General features: G+C 41.2%; 2 protein-coding genes across 2 annotated transcripts in view; one reads left to right on the forward strand and one right to left on the reverse strand.

Annotated features, from left to right (window-relative positions):
* Positions 1 to 223: 223 nt before the first annotated feature.
* On the reverse strand, positions 224 to 18,093 carry hdlbpa (high density lipoprotein binding protein a). Its single transcript, XM_054602678.1, is given in 30 exon segments — positions 224 to 1,743; positions 1,858 to 1,943; positions 1,946 to 1,997; positions 2,167 to 2,283; positions 3,023 to 3,202; positions 3,428 to 3,571; positions 4,519 to 4,653; positions 4,741 to 4,845; positions 4,918 to 5,108; positions 5,205 to 5,343; positions 5,451 to 5,669; positions 5,757 to 5,978; positions 6,396 to 6,614; positions 7,658 to 7,789; positions 7,880 to 7,966; positions 8,072 to 8,185; positions 8,273 to 8,377; positions 8,463 to 8,602; positions 9,197 to 9,275; positions 9,483 to 9,587; positions 9,695 to 9,802; positions 9,897 to 10,103; positions 10,195 to 10,295; positions 10,298 to 10,409; positions 10,509 to 10,715; positions 10,806 to 11,021; positions 12,949 to 13,115; positions 13,239 to 13,353; positions 15,801 to 15,872; positions 17,999 to 18,093. Coding segments are annotated over 28 exon segments (3,855 nt in total). The 5' UTR covers positions 13,315 to 13,353; positions 15,801 to 15,872; positions 17,999 to 18,093; the 3' UTR covers positions 224 to 1,653.
* Positions 18,094 to 22,989: 4,896 nt separating this feature from the next.
* Positions 22,990 to 26,395, forward strand: part of farp2 (FERM, RhoGEF and pleckstrin domain protein 2) — a 28,104-nt gene continuing 24,698 nt past the window's right edge. Inside the window, exons 1-2 of the mRNA XM_054602243.1 lie at positions 22,990 to 23,193; positions 23,882 to 24,107. Coding sequence (XP_054458218.1) covers positions 23,904 to 24,107 — 204 coding nt within the window. The 5' untranslated portion in view covers positions 22,990 to 23,193; positions 23,882 to 23,903. The remainder of the gene's footprint in view (positions 23,194 to 23,881; positions 24,108 to 26,395) is intronic.

Genomic DNA, 26,395 nt, shown 5'->3' on the forward strand with positions numbered 1-26,395 from the left:
TGAGTGGATTATAATAATGACCTCTCCTCTAGCACCACCTTCAGGCCAAAAAGGAAGAAAGCAAGCCTTCAAACTGATACCCACTGCTCAGTATCCATGTCAACAGTATCATTACATCGGCTCTGCAAAGTGCCAGAATGAATATTCTGTTCATGTGGTTTTATTCCACGATTGAATTAATAATGTTGCTCTTCACAAAATAAATCAGAAGGACGCGCCAACAGAGGTTTTCAATTTTTATTGACTTTTTGGACAATTTCTTTTCCAGTGTCATCCTTAACCGTTCACTTCAATGGTATTTGCATAATCTTTCATTCAATGCTAGAAGGATACAAACCAAGGTAGGCTGATGCAAGGTGTCCAATTAGCAGCTAGCAAGCTAAATCTGCACGCCTCAGGCAAAATTAAACTCATTACTATAACTGGGACGGGGGGGGATTGTTCCAAGAGCTTTCACATGAACAATAACCACACCTTTCCCAGTTGGCCATTAAAAATGCACCTTGACGTCACCGCTACCTGGTTTGTATCTTTCTAACTGTAAGGCTGATAAAAAAAAGGGCCGTTGCTATATAGAACAGAACAATCTGCATAGCAACTGGAAGACAAAGGGACTGGACACTGACCCACTACAGAGGATGAGTAACACAGGACACCACTAGACAGATAGTTGGCACGAGATGGTCTGCTGTTTTAGCTCACAAACACGGTCATATTAGATTTTTTTTTTTTTTTTTTGTATAGTGATTTACTTTTGAATGTCAAAAAAAAAAAAAAAAAAAGTTTCATTCAACAGTTAGTGTGAGGTTTGATACGTTGGAGCTCTAGGCCATAGTGTTGTAAGAAGTTTAGTTTCGGGGCATGATCTCCGAACATCTGGCAGTTTGAATGGGCGCCGTTCTGCAGCGGCGACGGCGACTGATCCCTCCCCTCCCCCATCTCCCCCTCCTCCCTGTAAAGGTTACCAATTCGTAAGGCTACAAGGTACGAGCCACTACTCACAGAAGCACAGTTAACAAGCAAATGGAAAGATGAGACAAAGAGGACGACCACCACAGTGTGCTTTAGAGATAACGACTGACACAGCTACATGAGTAAAACAGGCGGTGGGGGGGGAGAAGAAGAGAGGGGGGGTTACTGAAACAGCTGGCCCCTCCTTGGTCAGGCGTCATGTCAGGACACAGCTGTAATTCGATCCCTTTACCCCAACCTGCTAAGGCAACTAAGAGAAGGGCAGCTAAAAAAAAAAAAAAGAACTAAATAAGATTCATGTCTGGCCACCGCTGAATTTGGTAGAACAGTTCAAACCACGATGAAATGTCAGGTCTAATCAACACTTACATGTCAGTCTTGTACAGACTGTGTAGACTTAACCTTTTTTCTCTTTTTTTTTTTCAGTGATAATAGAGCATTATTTAAATGCAGATACAAAAGCTCACAAGTCAATTACAGTATCTGAAAGCACTTTTAGACTGATGAATCTGCGAGGGCCGAGCGGGATAAGTACACAGAGAAGGATGACATTCTCAGAACTGAAGACTCGTAGGGTCAGCGGTCAGTCCGGGTCAATAGGGGGTGGGGGTGGGGGGCAGGAGGACGATCGAGGGGAAGATTGTGTCCGGTTTAGATCAGGCCCATCTGTAGCAGCATGGCTTAGAAGCGCTTGGGTCCCCAGGGAGAGGCCTTGGCTGCCACTGGGGCCCCAAAGCTGGGGAAATCTTCAGAGCTGCTCATGTCAGGGGCCTAAAAGTTTAAAAAAATAAATAAAAAGGGGAAAAAAACAGGGATTAAAAGAGGAATGTGTGACCGATTCGAATCTCTAACAGTGTGGAGCAATAATAAAAAATAAAAGCTCACCTTCTCGTTGCCAGTGGTCCAGGGAGCCTCCCTCACCACGAAGCCTTTGGAGGGGCCACGTTGTTCATCCATGGCGGAAGCGCTCCCCCGTGAGGCCTCATGTAAGCCATCTTGGACTCGTTCTCCACAGCATCTGCCATCTGGCAAAACGTCACAACAAAGAAATGTATCAATGCTAAAGTGAGACACGGCAGACATTGCAGTAATTTCTAATACCATCTACTGTAAAAAAAAAAAAAAAAAAAAAAAAAAAAAAAAAAAAAAAAAAATAAAATAAAAACAGTTATCATGCATTAAATAAAAGCTTACGTATTCCTCTTCCAGGTTCAGGAGGTGGTCGATGGCTTCATCCACAAGCTCGGGGCGACCTGTGACGGTCACAAGGTTCGGGTCTGCAGCTCCACTCTGGGGAAACCTGAGATCAACCTGAAAATAGATGGACACCGAGCCACGTCAAAGACTGGATGCTTAGAGGTGATAAAAACAACCAATAACACATGAAAAGAAATAGAACACAAATATGTGGTGACTGAAGGATAAGACCAAGCCGAGCCCCAAGAGGCAGCCCAGGACACAGTATCCCTGCCTGGGGTTTTACTTTTCTAGAAATATAAATGATATCCATGTTTCTCTCTCAGGTATCCCCCACCTAGGGTACCATCGCCACGCAGAGCTGTGTCGTTGCTAAGAAGGTTCACGTTTAGCTATTAAGAGTAGGGATTACAAGAGTTCCAATCCATCAAAGTCAAACCTACACTGAGGCCTGGTTCAGGCCAAAAGGCAGAGCCATGATGATGGCACCACCATCATCATCATCAATAAATCAACTATCATATGTGAGAGTGAGCACTGATGGGCTTAGATAAAAATGTGGTAAATGTATCATCTTTGCTTTGTAGGACTTACTGCAGAAAACTGATTGTTTACAGTAGCAAAATTATCAATATGGCAAAACCTTAAAGAAAAACAACAACCTGATAATGTATTTTTCTACTTTAGGCATATGGCCATGCAGATATTGTGATTTGGATGAACCGTCCCTTTAATTATGAGGTCAACTTCTCTCCAAACAGGAAGAGTAATGGAGATGATGGGAATTGTGTCCATGTACTACTTTCTGGCTTTTGTGTTGTTGTATTCCACTGTCCTCTCTCAGCAGCCTCACCTTAAACTCATCCATGATCTTGCGGATGCCCTTGCCGCGGGCTCCAATGATGCGGGCATGGACCCTGCTGTCCAGGGTGATGTCCTCGGAGATCATCTCCTCGAGGTCATCCACTAGGGCCTGGATGGCATCTCGTGCTGCTATGGCTTTGTGCTCATACCCTGTAATAGTAATCTGATCCTGTGGAGGAAAAAAGCCATCAAATTAACCATGATTTATTCTGCCAACGTTAATTCTAGGTTTGTAACTACTGTAGTTATGGGTGACGAGCATTCTCACGTAGCAATGATATGAACTGGTAAAATAGCACCACCTGCTGTGCTGATGGAGTACATTCACCTTTCACCTCCATTTTTTTTTTGATTTGCAGTTAAAAAAAAAAAAAAGGAGCTAAAAAAAACGTACCTGGTTTTCATCGTTCTTCTCTGGGAATTGGATGTTCACGTCGTGCTCAGTGCGGATGGTCGTTATGATGGCGCCCTTGCGGCCGATGATTTTGGGGTGATATTTGGGGTCCACAGTGATGGTCAGCTTGAAGCTCCTGAGTGCCTGTGGAGAGGTTGGTGTAAACAATACTCTGGGGTTAGGACTGCAGTGAGTTGGACATGTGACTCATTTCTACTTCTGGTGGTCATCCAACAATGACTAAGAAGGTTAATCATCAAGCTCTTTCCTCTGTTTGGCTTCAAGGTTATCTCAAAGATAACTTAAGTGCTCCATGTATGTGAATGATCCATGCTGAAGGTAACTTCCACAAGGAACATTCAGCAGAAGTGAGCCTCCCCCTCAGTACGGATCAGTAGAGATGCACCGATTGCAGCCGATTCCGGTCGAAATAATGTATTGTCACCGTTCAAGACTAATATCAACGCCCCCCCCCCCCCCAAAAAAAATCACTGTAAACTGCGAAAAATTAACATTGTTATCCTTTTACTTTGTTATTGTCATCTGTGGATGTTATTTGCATAAAACCCCCAAAATGAATCAGATGAAAATGATAAAGAAATTATTGACTGTATTTTTATTTAAGTATTTGCTTTTCTTAAACATTTTTTGGGGGCATTTGTAGTTTAAATGATATAAGATTATAAGATGATTAGAGCTAATGTTAGTAAGTTAAACAGGTCAAACTTCCCTCGCGGATATCTTCTTTATACTGCTGTGAACAACTGTACTTATTCAAGTTTCTCGCCCCAAAACTATGTTTTACAAGATTATATTTTAACACATCATGATAGTTATAATTTATCTTCAAGACAATACTCAATTTTACTGGATAGAACTAGAACGCATCATTATAACCGCGGTTAGCATTAGCTGTTCGCTCCGATTGTAGCAGGACTTTGCCTGATGGGAATGAATTACAATATAATAAGTGTCTGAGTTTATTGTTCCTTCTCCATCTCTGCATACTTGTAAGTTCTGAAACACCGCCTATTAAAAATAGTTAAAATCTCACACTGTGAATACATCCATGCTCTCCACACAATACTAACCCGATCCTCCTGCTCGGCCTGCAGCTCTTTGACGCGCTCCAAGAGGCCCTCTTTGGCGCGGTCGAGGTGATTGGCCAAGCCGGTGATGGAGATTTTATCAGACTGCTGCTCAGGAGCAGGCACTTGAATATTAACCTGGAGGACGAAAGCAAGGTTACTCTGAGTTTGAAGCAAAATAACAATCAAATATAAAAACATCAACCCAAAGTCTTTAACAAGCACCTCAAATTCATCCATCATCTTGCGAATTCCACTTCCTTTCTGTCCGATGATGTAGCGATGAAGCTCAAAAGGCACTTCCACCTCAATAGTGACAGGAACCAAGGCCTAAGGAAAGGAGACAGTTAGGAAACAAGGAACTAGTTGGACAATTAACACTAAGCTTCGTTAAACACCGACCTTCAGTGCTTCCACGGCAGCCTCGCACCGCTCTTTGCGGCCAGAAATCACGATGACGTCACACTTTTTAGGCGCGTTTGGATCGACGGGCTCCTTCACTTCTCCGTCGGCCTCACCGTTCTCCTGAATGGGGGCCTCTGCAGGAGGTGCAGGAGGTGCAGGAGGTGCTGCGGCTGCTGCTGCTGCTGCTGCTAAAAAAAAGAAGGGTGAACCGGACAAAGTTTTGTTGAGAACATTTGTAATTTGGGGACTCTGTTTCAAAGTCTTCACGCGGATCATGTGTTCACCTTGCGGGTCCTCGCGCTCTGGGAACTTGATCTGTACATTGTGATCTCTAGTGATCTGCTGGATCCGTGAGCCCTTGGGACCCATGATAGAACGGTGGAACTTCTGAGTGATCACACACTCAATGGTCACTTGAGCGTCCTGGAAAATAGGACGATCAAATGAGGAGGGAAAAAAAGAATTTGATTACATTTCAGGAGAAAAACAAAAAAACAAAAAATAAAGACCATCAGACTGCAACTACTAACCAAGTCCTCAACGATCTCCAGCATGCGCTTTTTGGCTGCTTCCACACATTCTTTGGCTCCTTTCAGGGTGACCTTATCGCTCTGAGTTCCCGTGCGAGGGAAGCTCACCATCACGCCACCATACTCGTCGGCAAGGTCCCTGAGGACTTGGCCGCGGCGAGCCACAAAGTAGCGGTGGTGCTTGGGATCAACGATCATATTGTCCTCGACGACGTTGTCCTGCAACCAAAAAGTGAATACATTTAAAAACCCAGGCGTCATGAGAAAACTCATCCTGCTATGTTCAAAACTCATTTGGAGCCTTACCAAACTCTTGATGAGTTCCTCCAGCTCCTTCTGGGCGTCCCGCACGGCTTCTTCAGTGCCCACCACGGTGATGAGCTCCTGGTCTTTGTCCTCCGCGGTGGGGAAAATGATCCTGGCCCCGGTGCTGTCGCGAACCTTGCGGATGTTTCCACCGCCTTTCCCGATGAGGAACTTGTGGTATTCCGGCTTCGCGCGCAGCTCGGCTGTGTGGCTCTTTGTTTGCTGTAGTAAAAAAAATAAAACATTACCAAAATGATTTCTAGAGCAAGAAATCTAACACAAGTCAATTCCAATTATAAAAAGGTCGGCACAAAAGATGCTATTATTAACTTCCATAACAGATGGAAAATTCTGTCATGTTTAACTCAAGAGCCCCTGATTTGAACTTTTATGGGCTGAACATGTTTTAATCTTGATGAAGAAAAGTGCAGCAGGCAAAGCAAATCTTAATTTCTACTACTAGCTATAAACAAGCTCCCTGTTTTAATTCTGACAGCTGAAAGGCCACTGACAGAAGCTCTCAGCATGTTGTAATGTATGATCAATAAAAGGCACAGAGGCCCTCCCTCTACGCCCCTGTCTGAAGGCTGCCAGTTTAGCGAGGTCAACTGAAGTTCAACTCTTGACATTTCTACAAACCTTCTCCTCTGCCAAGGCGAGCAGTTGCTGCTTGGCCTTCTCCACCTCCTCCGCAGGGCCTCGGATGGTGACCTTATCGATCCCGGAGCCCTCGGTGGGGAAGTGGATGTGCACGCCGCCACACTCCTCCATGATGGAGCGCACAAAGCGGCCCTTCGACCCGATCAGGGAGTTGTGCAGCTTGGATGGAATGGACACCTCTATCTCCGTGATGTTAGCCTAAACACAGGAAGACGTTAATTAGTTGTTTGAGTGTTGAGCTGTGTACAGATACTAAGAAAAGTATCACAACACCCTGCTGTTTAGAATAGAAAGAAATTAAATTTAAATAGCACTGGTACTTTAAGAATGACCGTGTTTATTAAGAGCAGTAGGCTATTTTCTAGGAATTGAGTCGATGTATGACAGGGGGGCAGTGTGTGTTCAGGGTTCTGCATAAGGACTGGATTTGGTTCCTGTGGAACGGGCGGTTTTAACTTCGCATCAGTCAAAAAAATAGAATGAGGGTCCCGGGGTTTAGCTAGCGCTAACCAGTGGGAGGGAGTCAACAAATGTTATGACCAGCAGAATTCCTTTAAAAAAATAAATTAAAAAAAAAGCAGCTCTATTTACGACCAAATGTACCAATAAAATTTGATTCACCATCTTATCGGAATCTGTTCAGGCTTCTCCTGTACTCCAGCAAAGAGTATCTGCTTAAGTATTATTGTACCGTGTTTCTCTGTACTGTGAAACGACGCTAAAGGAAAAGCAGTCCGCTTCACAAAAACCACAGCGCCTTCTACAGTTATTGTGGTGTCTTTCCTGATTTCTGCAGCTTTTCCCTCGTCAACTTCGCACAGACCGTCTTCAGAAATGAAGAGAATTTCATGTGTTTTTGTTTTGGAAACCTCTTGCTGTCTCCCGTGCTGAAGTACCACTGTCTGCCTGAAGTGCTACTGACGCTTTGTCCTAAATAAAGTCTTCCTAAATGCGGTTTTATTTATTTGATATCTAGTTGCAAATATAACGTTAATTATCAAAGAAATCACATAAACTCAAGTATAGGAGACATCAGATTACTGCATATCAGGCGTTTTATAATTAGTAATCGTCTACATTTTTCTAATCAATAAAAAAAAGATATTCTAAGTTCCATGCTGTGTCATCTTTTGTTACATTACTTTTCCTAATGTTTTTAAGTTTAACTGTGGAATCATATTGAAGTCCCTATTTAGACCCATCTGCCAAAGCTTTGGAGAGACTGATATACGTGCACTTACCAGCTCCTTCTGAATGGCCAGGATGCGAGTTCGTGCGACCTCGCAGTTTGCCTTCTTGCCTGTGATGACAATCATCTCGGAGTTGCTGTTCTCAGCAGGCAGGTCAATTTTTGTGCTGGTTTCCTCCCGAATCTAGAAAACGAAAGGAAACATATCGTTCAAGTCAAACACGGACACCCCCAAGTACTCGTTGAAATACATGAAATCCCCTTTTAAATATACCTTCTTGATATTTGATCCTCCTTTTCCAATTATGTTTCTGTGGAACTGCTTGAAGATGGGGACTGAGAGAGAAAAGCTGTTCTCCACCTGACAAAAGGAATCCCTGAGAGTTAACTTTCATGGAGGCCAAAATAAACAATCTTTTAAAATGCCTGTCTTTACCAGATGACACATGTAAGAGAAAAGACTTACCATTTCAGCCACTATCTTCTGCATGAATTTTGCACATTTTTCAACCTCATTCCGCGGGCCTCTAAGTTGAACGATGTCACTTTTCTGTGCTGGGTCGGGGAAATTGATGATGACCTGGAAGAAATGTGATCATGGAGTTATTGAGGTATATTTAACAGGTTCAGTACAGACAAACCATCGCCACCACAGTTACAAACTCACCTCTGGGAATTTGTCCCGCACTTCTTTTATCTTCTCCCCTTTTTGGCCAATGATGGCTCTATGAAAACGCTGTTCAATGATCAGGTCCTTTGTACGCTCGTTCTCCTGCGAGCGAGAGAGAGACGGTGTGTTTAGCGACGGGACATCGGGATCCAATTAGAAGCATCTTGCTCGTTAAGTTCGTACTCACCATGCGTGTCGTAAGCTCCAGCAGCTCCTTCTTGGCCTCTTGTACACCCTGGGGATCCCCCTCAATACGGATCACGTTGCTCTTCTCGTTGTCAGGGGGGATACGGACAGTCACCTTGTGCAGCTCTTTGATGCGGTTGACTATAAAAAAAATAATAATAATAAAAATAAATATACGGCTTTAGAAGGACGCTGACCCAGTTTTTTTTGCAATTGCAAAATGATGATGCGTATCAAGATAACAGCAAACTAAACTGAACACTAGGGTGGTGTACTGGTCTTTGGAAAAAGGTTCTTTATTATTACGTTTGACTATTTATTTGCACATTAACAAAACCTTTTTATTTTTTTAAATACAGTTTGCAGGGAGTTTTTTTCTCTAAATAATCACTTGTTTATGTACTATTTGATATGCATTCGTTTTTTTATTTTATTTATTGAGAGGCATGACTGACTTATTGAATGAATGGAAAATTGCCGAACATATTAACCAGAAGTATGCTTTTATTTTGAAGTCACTTCTTACGCGCCCTTACTGTTTAAGCATGCAAGTATAAACATGTGCCACAAAATAAAATAAAGACGTGACAATGTGTACTCTATGTTGGCCATATTAGTCATTCACTACTTCCTACATTGAACCAGCCACAATACATAGAGTGCATATATCTACAACCCCTAGATGCTCTATTGCAATCCAATACACCAGCCTTTTGACAGAAACACAGTACTTACTGTTAACACCTCCTTTTCCTATCAGGTGTCTGTGGAATTTGGGATCCACGCTGATCTCGGTGTAGTCCATACGGTTTACCTTTAAGGTGAAAGTAGACAAGAACATGAAAATCAATGTATGTGTTGTCAAAGGTGCTTTACTCTATACAATGCTACTCTCTTTAAAAAAGGTCCTCCTTTTACACAATGTACTTCGTTGTACATGACCTTGACATTAAAAGAAGCCTTTTGATTGTCGGTCAGGCTTTGTGTCTAGATATCGTTCTATAGTCAACTCCATACTCACCAAATCTGTAACAATGATTTCAATCTGGCCCTGCACCATCTGCACGTCTTTGGTGGGCCCCTCCAGGGTGATCTTATCTTCTCCCTCGGTGAACTCAATGTGCACCTGAATGCAAAATACGTGAAAAAATAAGTCGGAAAATTTGATAAACAAAAAGGAGTTTTTAAATGGAAAAGTAAAAAATATGAAAAAAACAATATAATAAAACAGACCTTGGGCATTTGTTGGGTGATCTTGGCCAAGTTCTGCCCCTTCTTGCCAATGATGAAACGATGAAGCCAAGAGGGAGCTGTGACCGAGGAAACAGTGTAGCTGTTTGCCTGCGAAAGGAAACATGCACTTTAAGTTACTTTTTTCTTAAACAATAACCCACGTCAAAGGTCGTAGCTAAGAGTATTTTCAATAGTTCCACACCTTGGCATAAACTTCAGTGAGGGCCTGACCCAGACGGTCCGGCTCCCCGCGAAGGATGACAGTTTCTGAGCTGCTGTCAGACGGTGGGATCTCGACTGAGACGCCAGTTTTCTCCAGGATCTCCTGCAGGGTGTTTCCCTTGGGACCGATCACATACTTGTGCTGAGACTTCTTCACCTCCACTGCAATGGTGGTCGTGTTCTTCTTCTGCAATGCAAAAAAGGTTAGTTGAGCAGGGAATTGATGTGATCTGTGTCAATGCTCGCTTTCCTTGCAATCGTTAGGATTCCAACATTACCTTCTCTTCATAAACCTTCTTGATCAGTGTCACAGCAAGGGCCACCTGCTCCTTCTCCCCAGTGATGACAATCTCGGTCTTGTTCACACTCGGAGGGGGACATTGACGCGGGCACCGGTCTCCTGCATCATCTCTCCTACCAGCTTGTTGTAGGCACCGGTGATGAATGGGTGGTACACCTTGTCAATGTTCACCCTCTCCACAGCACGCTTGTCCTACAAGACCACGAGGGGGACGAAACATGTAAATATATCCTAAAGCTGCAATATGAGGGACAAATGTGAATTAGTTGACCGTCTCAGGAGGCAAGTCACCTGCTCAGCTGAGATCAACAGGATCTCATGCTTGGCCTTCTCCAGGCCCTCCTTGGTACCAGAGATCTTGATCTGGTTACTGGGGTCGTCGGGTCGTGGGATTTGGATTTTGGTGGCAGTCTTGAGCTCCAGCTCCTGAAGCTTCTCCCCGTTCTTGCCGATGACAAAGCGATGGTGCTCCTTGGGGATGGCGACAGTAGCTGAGGCCTGTCGGGGTTAAAATGGGACAGTTGACGCCACTGTATTCTACCTTTAAAACCGCATACAGTTATCACAGACAAAGGGCGGACTCCTGACCTGAGTCTGCAGTCGGGACACAATCTCCTTGCGGGCCTTCATCACGGCATCCAGCTTTCCAGAAACCATGATGGAGAGACCCTGATCTTTTGCCAAGGAGAGTTCCAGATGGGCTCCGGTCTTGTGCATGATGTCCACGCAGACCTTCGCTTGGTCTCCTTCCCCAAACTGGTTGAGGTCCTTGTACTTGCGCTCCTCTAGCGGCACATGGAAAACCTGGTTGTGGAAAAATGAAAAACGGCTATTTGATGTGATGAACAAATGTTACACTGGAATAAATTGCTTCGATATGACTCAAAATAAATGGGGACCCACTGGCGCTGAAAACAAAAACAGTTTGAAACTGTGGATTCCAGCCACCCCTGAACTACTAAAGGAAGGGCTTCATCTTGCACATTAATTGTAAATGGGTTCCATGAAAAAGTATTCAAGATTTAAAAAGTTGAATCTGAGATGAGACCTTTTATCATCCGGCCTAGGAACCACTGGAGTATGCTAGAGGCAACAGTAACACCTTATCGTACTGTATGCTATACATTCCTTTATCTAATGTTTAGTTAAGAGGCCTTTTGGCAGCAGATATTTTGACATGGCAGTGATTTACAACGTTAACTAACACTGCTTGGCATTCCGTTGCAGGGCCCCGGTGTTGTGCGGGCTGGCTCACTGTCATGGTATACTGCTTGTATCTGTAGTTACTGTTATTAGTTGAACCTGTGTTTTTCCTGCTATGTCAAGTCGATAAGTCTGCAGGGGATAAGGTTTACCACGCCAAAAAATTGGGGGAAAAAATAATCTGTTTTCACAATTAGGATTCCTTAAAATAGCTTGTAAAATCACAGATTCTATTAAAAACACTGTGGTACACCAACACAGGTGGCTTTGATCATGGCTGCCGGATTAACACTTTTCTAAGAACTATGAGGGGCATATACAGACTGTGCTCACTGCCCCTGTTCAGGCAGTTCAACCTACACATTTTCCCCCTTCTTTTTGGATAAATCTTGATTTTGGTGAGCTCATAATTTCCCTGAATACCTCTGCCCACCTTCAGCCTGAGCAGAGGTCTAATCAGCCAGAGTAACTAAAAACACCTGTGTGGGTACGCAAGTATTAAAACCGTGTTTTGTTTTTAGTCCAGAACTACTTTTAAAAAAAGGAACTGAACGGTTCCTTTAGCCTGTTCTTGTCTGCGTTTCCACAGCGGTCTAAAGTCCTGTAAAGATTAGTCCGCTGACGGGTTAACATGACATGTGCCGAGGGCTGATGGTGGTCGCAGGGTACACACACTGCAGCCTGCAGGTCAGTGTGCCCACCGGTTATGTATAAAAAAAAAAAACCACGTTGAATAAATAAAGCTTAGGTTGTCTCACTGCAACATTTACGGCTGCATAGCATTTGCTAATGCATGTTGTAATGGATGAACTAAGAGCGTTTGTTTTCACAGTAAATCATATGCCGAGTGTTTGATGGTTATTTGTGCTTTAAAATGTAACCGCAGTGACACAACAATCAGAATGTAACTTTTTCTCTCATTCACAGCACCAAAACCCTGTCACTCTGTCTTTTTCTCTCCATCTTTTTTTTTTAAAGTTTAGAACGCGTGTGAAAACTTTAACAAAACTCTACTTTTGATGTTGTGAAACAAATTCAAATGCTCTCCTCTCGTCCTAAGTTGATACAAGGGTACTTCATTCTTTTATGAATGAATTCGGAACACAAGTTTAAGCAGCAACGTTGTGTTAGTGTTTGACAAATTAACGATAGTCATCCGAAAGTTCCTCCACTTTCAGAAAGTACTACCCACCGACCAGGGCCTTTATTGGGGGTAAAATCTCCCCAGAACTTAACTTAGACCCTGGTCCCTGCAGTCAAATCAGTTCCCCAAAATGTTCTTAGTCCCTCTGTGAAAGTTTGTGTATTTAATGCAACATGTTGCGGTATGTTGTCTGGGAGAAAGTGAAATGCATTCTGGGAAACGTAGGAGACCACCAACTGAGGAAAGAGAGGAAGGTGGATGTGGAAGAACAACCCACCCTCTCCAAGAATACAAGTAACACTCAATCAGTATATTACAAAACATATTCATACAAGTAGTAGCAAACCTTTCAGTTCATGTGTTGGTAATATGAACATGTTCTACCTGGGTGATAACAGAAGACTTGAGAGGGCGGATCTTGGATGTCCAGGCGTTGGTAGTTTCCTGGGTCCCCTCAGGTGAGGCTGCCTTCTCGGGCAGAGGCGGGAAGGCATCCTTGTAGGTAGGAAGAGCATCCTCTTCCTCTACAGCACTGGGTCCTGCCCCAGCAGCTGAACACAGACAAAAAAAAAAAAAAAAGATTTAAAAAAAAAAATCATGACTCCACTTAAGGCTCTTGGTTTGCATTTTTATTTTTTTTTTTCAAACCTGACCTTTAAAATCCAAACACTCACCACCACTCTGCTCTGGCAGGAGCCCGCTGCGGTGCTCATTGAAGCTTTCCTGCGTAAGTACAGCGACTGAGCTCATGGTCAAAATCCCACGTTTACAGAGAGTCCGAGTGTGCCACTGGAAGGAAAGGAAGCATTATTATTAAAGGGTTTGGCAACAGGAAGTGCATAATATTTAAACACCTATTTTCTTAATCATCCTCTCACTATGATCGACGGGGCGGATGAGTTATAAACATGTGTTAAACAATACCCAAGGAGGTTTTTCTGAACTTTGACTCTGCATATTTTCAACGAAATAATCAATATTCAATGTCACAGAGAAATACTCAAGATTGGAAACCATGTTTTCAAGAGCTTTAGCAAGATGTTAAGACCTTCATTATTGCCAACGTACAGTATGTTGTTTTTCAACCCTCTTAGTAAAAGCTTGCTGTATAAAAATAAAACAGAAATTTCACAGGGTTATGGATGTTTGGCGTCAGTCTAACCTACAAAGCAGAATGCTTCAATCTGGGCCATACTAACATGTTGTGATCGGTTTATAAAAGGTTTTACACATCAGCAATTACAGTGCCATAAAAGTATGATTATATCCTTGTTTTGCATACACTCGTGTCATAGAAACTAGATAACAGGGCCCCCGTTACATGCACAGGTTTAGCATGTTTCATAAGCTTATCAGAGGCGGACTTTGGGATTTCCCCCATTATCTAATCTACCTTCATCAAAAGAAAAATGTGTCTCTCACAGAATAACCACACTTCTTCCCGTCACATTAGCATGTCGGCACTGTGTTAAAAGTATACCGAGATTGATTAGTGTGTAAATAGATAATACCTTAGCACCACAAAGGAAGAAATACACACTGGTGTGGGCAGGGCCACAACGACAGAACATTTTGTCTCTCAGCAAGAAACCAGTTTGTCTTCTGACGCGACCGTCTTTGTCCAGTGCTATTCTAAGAAGTGTAACCTAGTGAGTAGGCTCTGGGGTTAAGAGGATTTTTTTCCCCCAACTGACCCCTGTGTATGTCCATGTTGGATAGGATTAAAGCAAAAGTCCATCAACAGGAAACTCTGATGTCCTGTCTAGGGTCTTTGAACAGAACTCTTTCCAGGAGAGAAAGCAAGCACAAAGCCAATCGTATCGCCTATGACATATTTTCTTTTTTTAAAAGAGACCTAAAGCTTTTATGATTTCTGACTTGTATAAAGTTAGAAGTGTTGATTGAGTTCCATCGACAATTATTTTTGCTGGAAATAAACAAATAAGTGCTCCGGCTACAGCTTGATTCCACTTCACTGTCAACGATGAAACTGAATATATCACCGGGACTCACTGCTCTGTTTTTCTGGCTGGCAGAGAAAGTTAAATCCTGGCCAACCAAAAGCAAAGGAATGTGAATTGTTTTTAATGGTGGATTTTTTTTTTTGTCCCCAAGCACGAAAGAAATCATGGAGACTCCCAGATGTCACAGATAACTTGTTGATATTAAGGTTGTGTTTTTTCCATAGACCAGGTAATTAAAGGAAATTCACTTGGAGCCTCAACACGGTAGTCATCAGTTTAGCCGCCAGTTTCTCCCCATACACATTTCAGACCTCCCTTTCAGTGGCCCCTTCCTTGTCAGGCTTCATAAATTTAAGGCTGCTCTCTGCCCAGCACTCATTACTGTTTGCAGACCCTGTTGCCAAGTCAAGTGCGCGAATATCCTTCATTTAAACATTAAATCAAACCTTTAGTATGGATTTCAATATGGGGCGAGCACAACTTTGAAGCAACTGTAATTGGATTTTGGAGGTAGGCCGTCCTCGCCTTGTTGGCATTTTTGTGGCTAGAGAAAGTGCAAAGCACGTCAACGTCATCCATGACAGGGGAAAACAAAAGCCACGCCAACGCTAAACGGACTTGTTTACGTATTGCCAATTACTTAAACAGGTTAAATTGCATAGTTAAATTCAATGTCTTAGTATCAACCATAGTAAAAAATAATAAGTGTGCAACACACTTCAAGTTTAGGTATTATTGTATTGAGAGACTGAATATAAAACAATGTCCTCTGCGGCCAGCTTTAAATTTAATAAATGCCCTCACAAAGTGGAAGGGAGGAAGTCTCCAGAACGTCCATCTTATTTCAAGATAAACAGCGATTTATTTAATGAATTACAAAGTTTGATAGATACTAAAGGACTGTGGGACTTAATAAGGTTTTGTCTTTTTAACATCATGGCTACCTTTCTCAGCTTGATTTGGAGATCCAGCTCTGTAGGATAAAATTTTAATTCCTAACAAGCGAAGTACAATGCATGGCAGCCTACTCTAAATTTCCATGTATACAGGATACTCTTGTACTAAATGTCAGTGAGAAAACGCTGTACAGCAGAAGAGCTGAAGCTTTCTACTCCACAATCCTAATTATACTTCATTACTACAGGGCCAATTTTCAAGCGGTGGTTGGGTCGGGCAGAATCCCATTTAGTGTAAACAAAACGGTATGCTGCGGATTGCTGAAGATGGTATAAATGACAGCAATATACAATGCCAATATTTTTAACAACTTACCAGCTAAATGGTCAGTTACCAGATAATCCGTCCTGTAAAGATGCAATTTCCCGTCAGCCTGCCAGCTTTTGCCTAAAGTGCACAAAGAAAAAAGGGATCAGCTGTATTGAAATAATTAGGATGGCATCATAGTTGCAAAGTAATATAAAGAAATCAATGTCTCTTTTGAAAACCTTTGCACAGACTGGCTACTACAGGATCATTATGAGTGCACAAAAAAAATAAAAATAAATATATATATATATATATATTAATATATAAAGTATTGTATTCTCCAAAATATATGTATGATCGATTTTAAGTATTGCTTATTTGTGTATCATTATCCATTAACTAAAATGGTTAATGAAATACAAATAGCTGATGTTTTTTTCTATAAACAAGTTATCGTACAGTAACACATCTAAAACTCATGAAATAGAAACATCAGGCACCACATACAAAGTCAGCATCACTCAGAGTGTTAAAGTAACTTGTATATTTTTAAAGGAGGGCTTCTAGCAACACCAGCAAAAAAAATGAAACTGCCAAAATACTGCCACCTCAGACAACTGAAACCAGAATTTAACAAGTATTCAGATAAAGTTGATGCCAAGAAGGACATTACTGAACTCCAGTAGAGTATCGTTGCCGTTGAAGTTCACTCTCCTGACAAGCATCTGGGTTCTATAATTGGACACTGTCCTGTCGGACAGAGGGACAGACCTGGTAATTAATGAAGCTGCTGTGGGTGAACCAGGTAAGTAGGCCATTGGTCTCTTGTGTTAAAAAAAACCACACACACAATATTTTTTGGTTTTTGAAAGGGTGTGATCATTAAAAGGCTGTGTAGTTTTGACATGGCCAGACAATTTGTTGAGAGTCATTACAAATATATATAATCTATTCTCGACACTAACTTTCCTCTAGCCGAAGTGTGCACAAGCTGCCATGTATGAAGGGATGCCCTGCATTTTGTAAGCATACTTGGTGCTTATAAAGTAGGCACAATGAAGACATAACTAAGTAACTCTGGCTAGTATGGCCTAGTCGTGTTAGCACAGGCAACACAACATGGCCTGTTCCCTTTAACATCAGTCAAGCAACTAATAATGTTGTTACACATGTATACACCAGCAGCAGGCAGTAAATAAAGACAGTAACTCCATTGCTTGAAGGGACACATGTGAATTACAGCAGGTTTTTTGTGTCTTACAGCAGTGATTCCAGGTTTTTTGTGTCTTACCTTTAGCGTTTAGACAGGGGACTAGTAACATTACTCAGGAGCCCTAATGCTGATTAAAGCCTGGCCACCTACCTAGCTTAGCAGAACATACATCTGCACATTACCTAACCTACGAGGTCACTAAGTGCTGCTCAACTTAACGCTGACGAGCTGGTCTGGCTAGCTAGTCACATTTGCATTAACGTTATCTGCAGCATTGCAACCTTCGAGACGATTTAATGTTACACACAAATCCCAGATTAAAGCTTTAAGTAGCTGGTTAGTGTGAGTGCTATAGCTAACACAAGTTAACTAGCTGGCACATTACATGCACAGCCCATGCTAGCTAGCTAGCTACCGTCATGTTGGCTAACGTGGAGCGACCATTACAATGTCACGAAAGAGACAAACTAACGTGAAGCCGACAGCCAGGGACGGGACGAGGATGTGGGATGTTTTAGCCAATGTGTGGGCCTTTTAGTGGAAGTAGCGAAACCACTGCAGCGTGGATTGCTAGCTCCAAACCCGAAGCTAACGCTAGCTAGCAAACTTGCTAAAAACTTTGACTGTGGTGTGACACGTAGCTCCTCGGCTACATGTAGCCCGGCTCACTCCACCAGCCTACACACAACTTCAGGCTGTGTTTCAGCCAGCTAATGGCATTAAGCTATCTGTGGATTGATAAATATAAGCCTTAGAATAGCCGTCACACTTTTTTATATGAACTAGCCAACGCTAACACGGTGGTAAAAAAGTACAAGTGTAGCATTAGCTAGCGAGCTAATGCTAGCCTACAGTTGGTTCTACTAGCTCGCTAAGTCCACGTAGGCATACAGCTGAGACATGACACGGAGTCAGGCCAGAACACACTGCAACGATCATGGTTCTCCAACACTGGTCCTCACAGCAAGTACCCCTCCGACATGTGTGTTAAAGCAAGAGGGCATTTGTAAAGGCTGAATACCAATTCAGGAGGAAACTGTGGAGTACTTACTTATTTTATGTTCTCGTCTGCCCTGAAGGTGCAGGAGCTGAGATGAAATTCCACTGGCGAGAAGGTGGGATTGAAGGCTGACGGATATATACCAGAGCCGCCCACCAATCATATCCTCCAACGTCACGTCAAAGAGTCCGATTACAAATCCTTTATTTTCATATCCAAGAGTTACAGACTCGTGTATAACTCCAGCACTATGTGGTTAGCGTTGTATTCCCTTGTTAAACTCAAAGGTGGGTTAGAATCACATCTAGAGGACAGTATTCCTGCACAAAAAAAGACCAGATGAGGTGGCTAATTCAGTCTTTATTTATTATTAATCACACATTTAAATATGGGATAATTCCTCAATGTATTTTCAGACTTTAGTGAGATTCAGATAAAGGATGAGCCCATTCCGATCCTCCTCCACTGCTTTCCATTTTTAATGTTATGAAGGCAGCCTCACAATGTTGTCGCTGTGAATTGTGAGAGAGCAATATGCACATGCCAAGCAATCCTGCAGTTGTCCTTTCGAGGACAACATAGGCATGTGCATAAACTCTTCCCCTAATACAAGTTCAGAGAGGCTACATTCTCACAGTTCCTAGTCATTCCTCAGCTAGTTGTTTATGGATATACTGCCGCACAAAGTAACAGAGTCCACAGTTTACTGCCAGTGGACTGCTAAACACACAAATGCGAATAAATGCATCTTTTAAATTGAGCTCAAAACATACTAAAAGGGATAAATGTTATGGATGGTTTACTGATCGGGCCTAGGGGCAAAGGCTCAAGGGCCCAACGTGTCAGAGGCCCCCTTGGCCTTCACCTTCAAAATGTTATTCAGAGAGACACGTACCAACCAGATAGAGACTCAATTGACCACAAAGAGACACAGAACGACTGCAAAGAAACAAAATAATTCAGCAAGGCACAAAACCACCACAAAGAGACACAAAACAACTATAAAGATAAACAAAACAACTACAAAGTGACACAAAACCACTACAAAGTGATAGAAAACCACTACAAAGAGACACAAAAAATTACAAAGTGACAAAAAACAACTACAAAGAGATACAAAACCACTACAAAGTGACACAAAACAACTACAAAGAGACACAAAACCACTAAAAAATGACCCAACACAACTACAAAGTGACACAAAACATCTACAAAGTGACCCAAAAAAACTGCAAAAAGGTACAAAACAACTATAAACAGATACAAAATAATTGCAAAGTAATGCAAAACAAATACAAGATACACAAAATGTCCACAAAGAGACACAAAACAACTAAAAAGAGACTCAAAATGACCACAACAAGACACAAATCAACTATAAAGAGACACAAAACAATAAAAAAAAGAACAAATATGACGTCTGTGTGTCCTGCTCCTATGTAGGAGAGGTGTTGCGTGTCGGTGCACAGGGGCCCTTTGTCTCTAAAACCATACATGATTAAAGTCAGTGCATTCTGGTCAGAAATCTCTACCCAGGAAACTATCTTCATCGTGCTGAATAACAAACTGTCAATTTTGGGGGGAAAAAATCCATTTGTTGTCCTTGTGCAGAAGGAAATCCTTCATAAATTCTTTAACCAGGGTGCAAATATAAAGATGGATTACCAAACAATAATAAGAGATTGTTATGCAGTAATATGTGTAACATAACATGTGACTGTAACTTCACATCACTTATTAATTAAATGGAGACATTCATACACCAACATTCTTTAGGCTAGTACAAATTCAAAATAGTATTTAAAATTTCCAAATCAGTTTAAGTGAAGTTAAATAGATTTTATTTAACTCTTTTTCAAGTAACTCACGCAAACAACATTTTATTAATAAATGTTGATTGATCACCTCTGGCTAATAACCTACCCTAGACTTTCTCTAAGTCCGCCACTTCTGCAATGATGACTAACATATTGGAAAGAATCAATTTAGTGTTATTGTTAATCATTTTATTTATGGTGGTATTAGTGCAGTTAAACCTGACAGGGGATACACAGAGGGGATACAAAACCCACAATAATAATTTTCAAAATATCTATCTTTGTCAAGCTTATCATGATCACTTTGAGGTAAAACAGTTTTAGAGAGGAAAGCAACTTTGTTTTGGCTCAGTGGTCATTATTACATAATGAATATAGTAGCACCCGAGTCTACAGCCTCAACATTCTCCATATTCACGTCTCTGAAGTGAATATGGTGTTTATAGTGTTTATAACAAGACTATTGTACTGCCGCGAATTACAGTACACATGTGTTGCTGTTACTGCGTCCACCCTACAACAAGCATTGATATCATGATTGCAACACATATCCACCAGACTAATTTCATCACACCAGGGCACTGTGAAGATAATGCCCACAGATCAAATCAGTCCAGACTCCATGATTAGATACCATCTGTATCTTTCTCCTGAATGATCAACAGCAGCTAAATGCAAAGAGGAGAACAGAAGCAAATAGAAGCAACGACATGCAGAAAGAACAGCAACCGTGATGCATTTGTATCTGCAAATCAGGTGAAGACAAAAGGACCATGACACGTTTGTAAGTTTTGATTATTGCATCATGTGATCATCCATCAACATGGCCGAGAAGGATGAGCGCTTTGTTTTTAGAAATTAAGCAGATAAGGAGCCCCGTGATGGAACAATGACCTTGCTGATGCCCTGCCTTCATCCCACTGTATGCTGGGATAGGCTCTACTCTTTGGCCCTGAAAACATATTAGTAGTTGAAGACAATGAATTATGAGATAATATGATGCATCAACGGACAATAACACCCCTCTCCTACAGATTACATTGAATATCCTTTAACATATATTCTGCTGTGTCACATTGCATTGTTGCAAATAATATTTCTCCATGTTATCTGAATATGTCACATTTTAAACTGCAATCCAGAAACAATTTAGTTTATAGTATAGGCCAAATTAATTCTAAAATTATATTTATAGTAAGAATGACAAAAAATAACTTGTTTTTCTTAGCATAAAACTATTTTTTTTGATTGATTGATTGTTTACTTTTTGGCGTCATGCGCATAACCTGCCCAACCCCTGATCGGTTTATAAGACACCAAAAATACAACTACAGTGGAGACACCTTTCATTGAGTTTCATTCAATTACAAAATGAAAGGTTAATTCTCCACTCTGTCGTAAACAAAAAATATTCTCCCAGGCCTGGCAAATAAATTCTGCTACAAAAAAGGTTTCTTTCCTGAAGCATAACTCAAGTTTTTCATAGTCATCCCGCCCCAAAAAATAAATCAACATAAATGGAAGTAATTTCATTAAAGCGTGCATCCATTATGAGATTCCCTTAGAGAGGACAGTAAAAAAAAATTGCGCACTTCTTTCTCATTTTACCCTCATATATAATTGTTTTTACACTGTAAGATGCTTTTCATCATATCCCCATATATTAGAAATACAAGAATGCCTTTAGAACTATTAAGATACATATACAAAACAAAATGTCTGCTACTTGTTAGAACAAAAATAAAAAAACTTAAAAATACAAACATATATAGTGCAATATCGAATATATCAATACATTACACATTACACTGTGCAATAATAGTTAAAAAGTTAAAAATAGTTAAAATAGTTGTTGTTTTTTTCTCTGTCTGTAAATATAATATTTCAGTTATTGTTGTTTTTTCTACTGTTTTTTTATTGCTTATTTATAATACTTGTTTTATTTTATTTTTATTTTTTATTTTTAGCTTGTCTTCTTCTACTATGTCTCTTGTGTGCACTTTACTCTACGCTGTTGTAAGCCTGCAAATTTCCCCGCTGCGGGACTAATAAAGGATTATCTTATCTTATCTATCTTTATTTTGTTGTATAGTATGTGTATTTATTGTCTGTGTAGTTGTATAGTATGTGTATTTATTGTCTGTGTCTGTGTAGTTGTATAGTATGTGTATTTATTGTCTGTGTAGTTGTAGCTGTATAGTATGTGTATTTATTTATTGTCTGTGTCTGTGTAGTTGTATAGTATGTGTATTTATTGTCTGTGTAGTTGTATAGTATGTGTCTGTGTCTGTGTAGTTGTATAGTATGTGTATTTATTGTCTGTGTCTTATTGTCTGTGTAGTTGTATAGTATGTGTATTTATTGTCTGTGTCTGTATAGTTGTATGTATGTATTTATTGTCTGTGTAGTTGTATAGTATGTGTATTTATTGTCTGTGTAGTTGTATAGTATGTGTATTTATTGTCTGTGTAGTTGTATAGTATGTGTATTTATTGTCTGTGTAGTTGTATAGTATGTGTATTTATTGTCTGTGTAGTTGTATAGTATGTGTATTTATTGTCTGTGTCTGTGTAGTTGAGCTGCTGCAACACTTGAATTTCCCCCATGGGGATCAATAAAGGAATATAATTAATAATTAATCTTATTATATAAGGGGTCTATTTTACTACGCATTTGAAGTGTAATGCAACGTTGTTCTTTATCAGTGAAGACAGCAGGGGGAGCTCCATCACAGGGTCAGATGAGATAGTTAAATCTGACTCTTGTCCTACAAAACAACGGACCGAGGTGCAAATATATGCATCAAAATACCCCTTGATTGATTAAATCAAGCTCTGAAGCGTTTAGACTTAGAAGAAGTATAAACAAGCAATGTGTACTTTCTATTGTGGTTTTGGAAGGTTACCGAGAGAAACCCACATCTACTTAGTTTTATCTACAGGTGAAACTTTAGCCAAAACTTAAATAAAGGCTGTTTTGCTTTGTGAGTCAAATCAGATAAAACTAATCAGATAAAACACTCTTTTTTTTTTCCCCTTCTGGTTGACAACCACTTGGGCCTGTGGCTTTAAACACACGTACAAAAGGAAACCGCAACACTTTTTAAACTAATTATAAAAAAATAATAATCCACAACATATAATTTTTCAGGCGGTCAGCCGAGTATACTGCTCCATCCATCGAGGCTATTTAGAGTAAAGGAAATCTTCACTCCCCAGCCTAGAAGCCACATCCATCGAGGCTATTTAAAGTAAAGGACATCTTCACTCCCCGGCCGCATGTGGACCAATAGCAGCTCGACTAGCGCCGCTTCAGCCAATCACAGCCGAGTCTGAGCAGCACTGCGGACGACGACGGTCATGGAGTGGAGTAGTGTCCTTTTCGGTGTAACAAACTTTTAGCATTTAGTTTCGAAACGGGACAAAAACGGTAAGTTAAAAGCTACTTTATGGACAACATTAACGCTGTAGTTATCTTAGTGTGACGGCTTTATTTCCCAGTTTGTATCAATACTTTGTCGATAAACTAACAACGTTATCCACTAAGGCTCCATTTCTCAGCAAAAGGAGGAAAGAAAAACTAGAGTTATGTGTCGTTTTCTTCACGTCGGTTTTTCTTCTTTCTCGCTTTAAACAAACATTCACGTCTTGTTGACCCACTTAGGCCCCGACACGCAACGCAGGCTAATGGACGTGAAGTCTTACGGGTCCTCCGTCGGTTCTTCTTCTACTTTTAAGGTCGTCTTTTCTGGAAGGTTTCGACCTCCAGTCCTGTTGAATGCTACAGAAAGTCTTTAATGTCAACTCTCTGTGTTACACGTATTATGAATGAATAATATATATATGTTGAATGTAACAGAAAGTGATCCTACTGCACCCCAAACACGTGTTTTGCATATTTGTCTCTTTATATAAATAATGTAAAAGTCTGAAGCAATTGAAATTGCATAAATTAAGTTCATTATACTTAAAACAGAGACATGTCCTTTTTTAAATAATCTGCTACAAACAAAAAAAGGGGAAACAGGCTCCCAAAACAAAATCTTTTTTTTCTCCACAAAATAAAACAGAAGTTATTAAATAAGTTAAAATGATTTCTGTCCTCCCCGTGTTTGCAGGAGTGCTGGTCTGAGCAGAAACATGGGGGAGCTCCAGGGTTCGTACCGGGTCCTGCAGACCCCTGGTGTCCGGCTGGGAGCCCAGTTCAACCCCGGTATCAGCACCTTGGAGCCGGGCCAGAGCCTCAGCGGCAACATGGTCGGTGGGAGCAAGAGCCACCACGGACGAGGGCTCCAGATCCGAGTGCAGGGGCTGGACGACTCCCAGGAGTTCTTTGATGTCGACGTAAGTTTCTCAGTCATTAAGTATCTTCAGGCCTCTTTTATTCACACTGTTGATAAGGTTGCTGACCTTACAGCTGACCTTACAGCTGACCTTACAGCTGACCTTACAGTCCCTCTGGTCGGTGACAGCTGCCGCATGGCTTTGGTGCAGAAATCCCTTCCCTCCTTAATGCTTCTTTAACTTAGTGTAGCTCACAGGGGTGCTTTTTTATTTTTTTTATTTCATTTTTTTATAAAAGTTTATTGGCTGTCACCTTAACTCAACTAGTACATTACATTACATTACAGTCATTTAGCAGACGCTTTTATCCAAAGCGACTTACAGGAAGTGTATTCAACATAGGTATTCAAGAGAACTACTAGTCACCAGAAGTCATAAGTGCATCTCCTTTCTTAAACAAGCATCTTAAAGCATAAACCAGAGCAAAAGTATAGTGCAGAGGCAAATTACTACGAAAACAATAATTGCAACAGACTAATACGAATATAATAAGTGCTACAAACTACTACGAATAGGATAAGTGCAGTAAACAAATACGAATTCAATAAGTGCAGCGAACTGATACGAATACAGTAAGTGCAACAACTAATACGAATGCAATAAGTGCTACGAGGAAGGCTCAGGGTAGTACTTCTTGAAGAGGTGAGTTTTCAGCCTGCGCCTAAAGATGGGCAGCGACTCTGCTGTCCTGACGTCGGTGGGGAGTTCATTCCACAGTAGTTAAGTACTTTCTGTTACTAAGCCTTGGCAAACAAGGAGGCAAATAACATGGTTATCCAGGCCTCGAGCTTGCTTACATTTACCATTTTAATTCAATCTGTTCTACTCTGTGGAAACAAACGGTTCATTTGTGTATCACCAGCTTGTGTTTTCCTGTGTTTTGAGGCTGCTGGAATAACTTCCAAGTAATATTTTCTATCCTGTTTTTAGTCTGGTGTTATTTGGCTTTCTTTTTTGACTTGAATGGTGATTAAATTGGCAGACAGGACGGTGTCTCCAAAATGTTGGTTTCCTTGGGTCTGCCATCATCACTGCAACTAAATTATTTTAAAATAAATATTAATTTCAAAGCAATACAGTGCAAGGCATTGGCTACCATTGACATGAGTTTACTTTTTTGGGGGGAATTACTTCACAGAGAGGTTAATCCCTTTTTTGTTTTTGTTGGTAAAAATCTGTTTGGGCAAACCTTTTAGATCCACACTGTTCAAGTGCTTTCCGATGTTTACTTGCCAAGCCGCAGCTGGAGTCATTCAGAAGGCAAATAGGAAGCAATAAGGAAGCCACACTATCAGAGCAAGTTTCCTGTCTTTTTTTTGTGTGTGTGTGTGTGTGTTGTGTGTGTGTGTGTGTGTTGTGTGTGTGTGTTTTGCAGCATAATATATCTATACTTATGGGCCACTAATTCTACTAGACTATGGTGTATTTAACTAGTGCAACCACTCTGTCCTAAATCCTCGGGTAGCCACAACACTAACTGTTCTGGCAGATGTAGTTTGGGGGCACTGCTGAGACAGACATTTCATAATCTTATACACCATATGTTGTCTCAAAGTCTTACGCTAATAGAATGTGATAGGCACATGTTTTAATTTGTATGGAAGTGGACCCCTACGCTGCTCAGATGAAAACAAACTTTAGAGAAGTTGTTGGGGGGGGGGGGGGTGTCAGTTTTAGGAGCGTATTCAGCCTACTGAACTTGGGTGGAGAGTTCAAAGTATAAGCTTTGGACATTGGTGTTGATAGGAGGTGGCAGACAGAAATACATGCCTCTGCAAAAAGGGAATGACCGCAATCCTGTTGTCAAGCAGACTGCAGTTTTTCCCAGGGACAAGATGGCCTCTGAGAGGCTCTGTTGTTTGCCACCACTGGCCAACATTTGCTTGATGTCGCTGTTCATTCATACAGAAAGGGTCCTGGGCTGGTGGGAGAATGGTATTTGTGTCTGTGCACAGAGTGGCTACAGAGCTGTACATCCTCGACCATGACTCATTATCAGGAGGCCTGTGCGCTATATCGTCAGTAGTTTTTACGTCTGTTGGACCACAATCCCTTTTAGAGAAAAATGAATTGGAGCTGTAGTTTTTCCTCATGCATGCTGTATGCAAAAATAGATACAAAATTGCAGAGTTGAATGCTTTAAATGGTTGCGGCCGTCATGCAACTGCCTGCCCTCATCGGGGCGTTTTGATTGCTCAGCTGCCTTGTTCATTTGTGCAAATATTCATTTTTAGAGCCGCGGCGGACAAATCAGATCAGAGCTGCTTTGATCCGCGGGCCTCTGTCTG

The sequence above is a fragment of the Anoplopoma fimbria genome, chromosome 8 (genome assembly GCF_027596085.1).
Source record: "Anoplopoma fimbria isolate UVic2021 breed Golden Eagle Sablefish chromosome 8, Afim_UVic_2022, whole genome shotgun sequence".
In the NCBI taxonomy this organism is placed as follows: Eukaryota; Metazoa; Chordata; class Actinopteri; order Perciformes; family Anoplopomatidae; genus Anoplopoma; species Anoplopoma fimbria.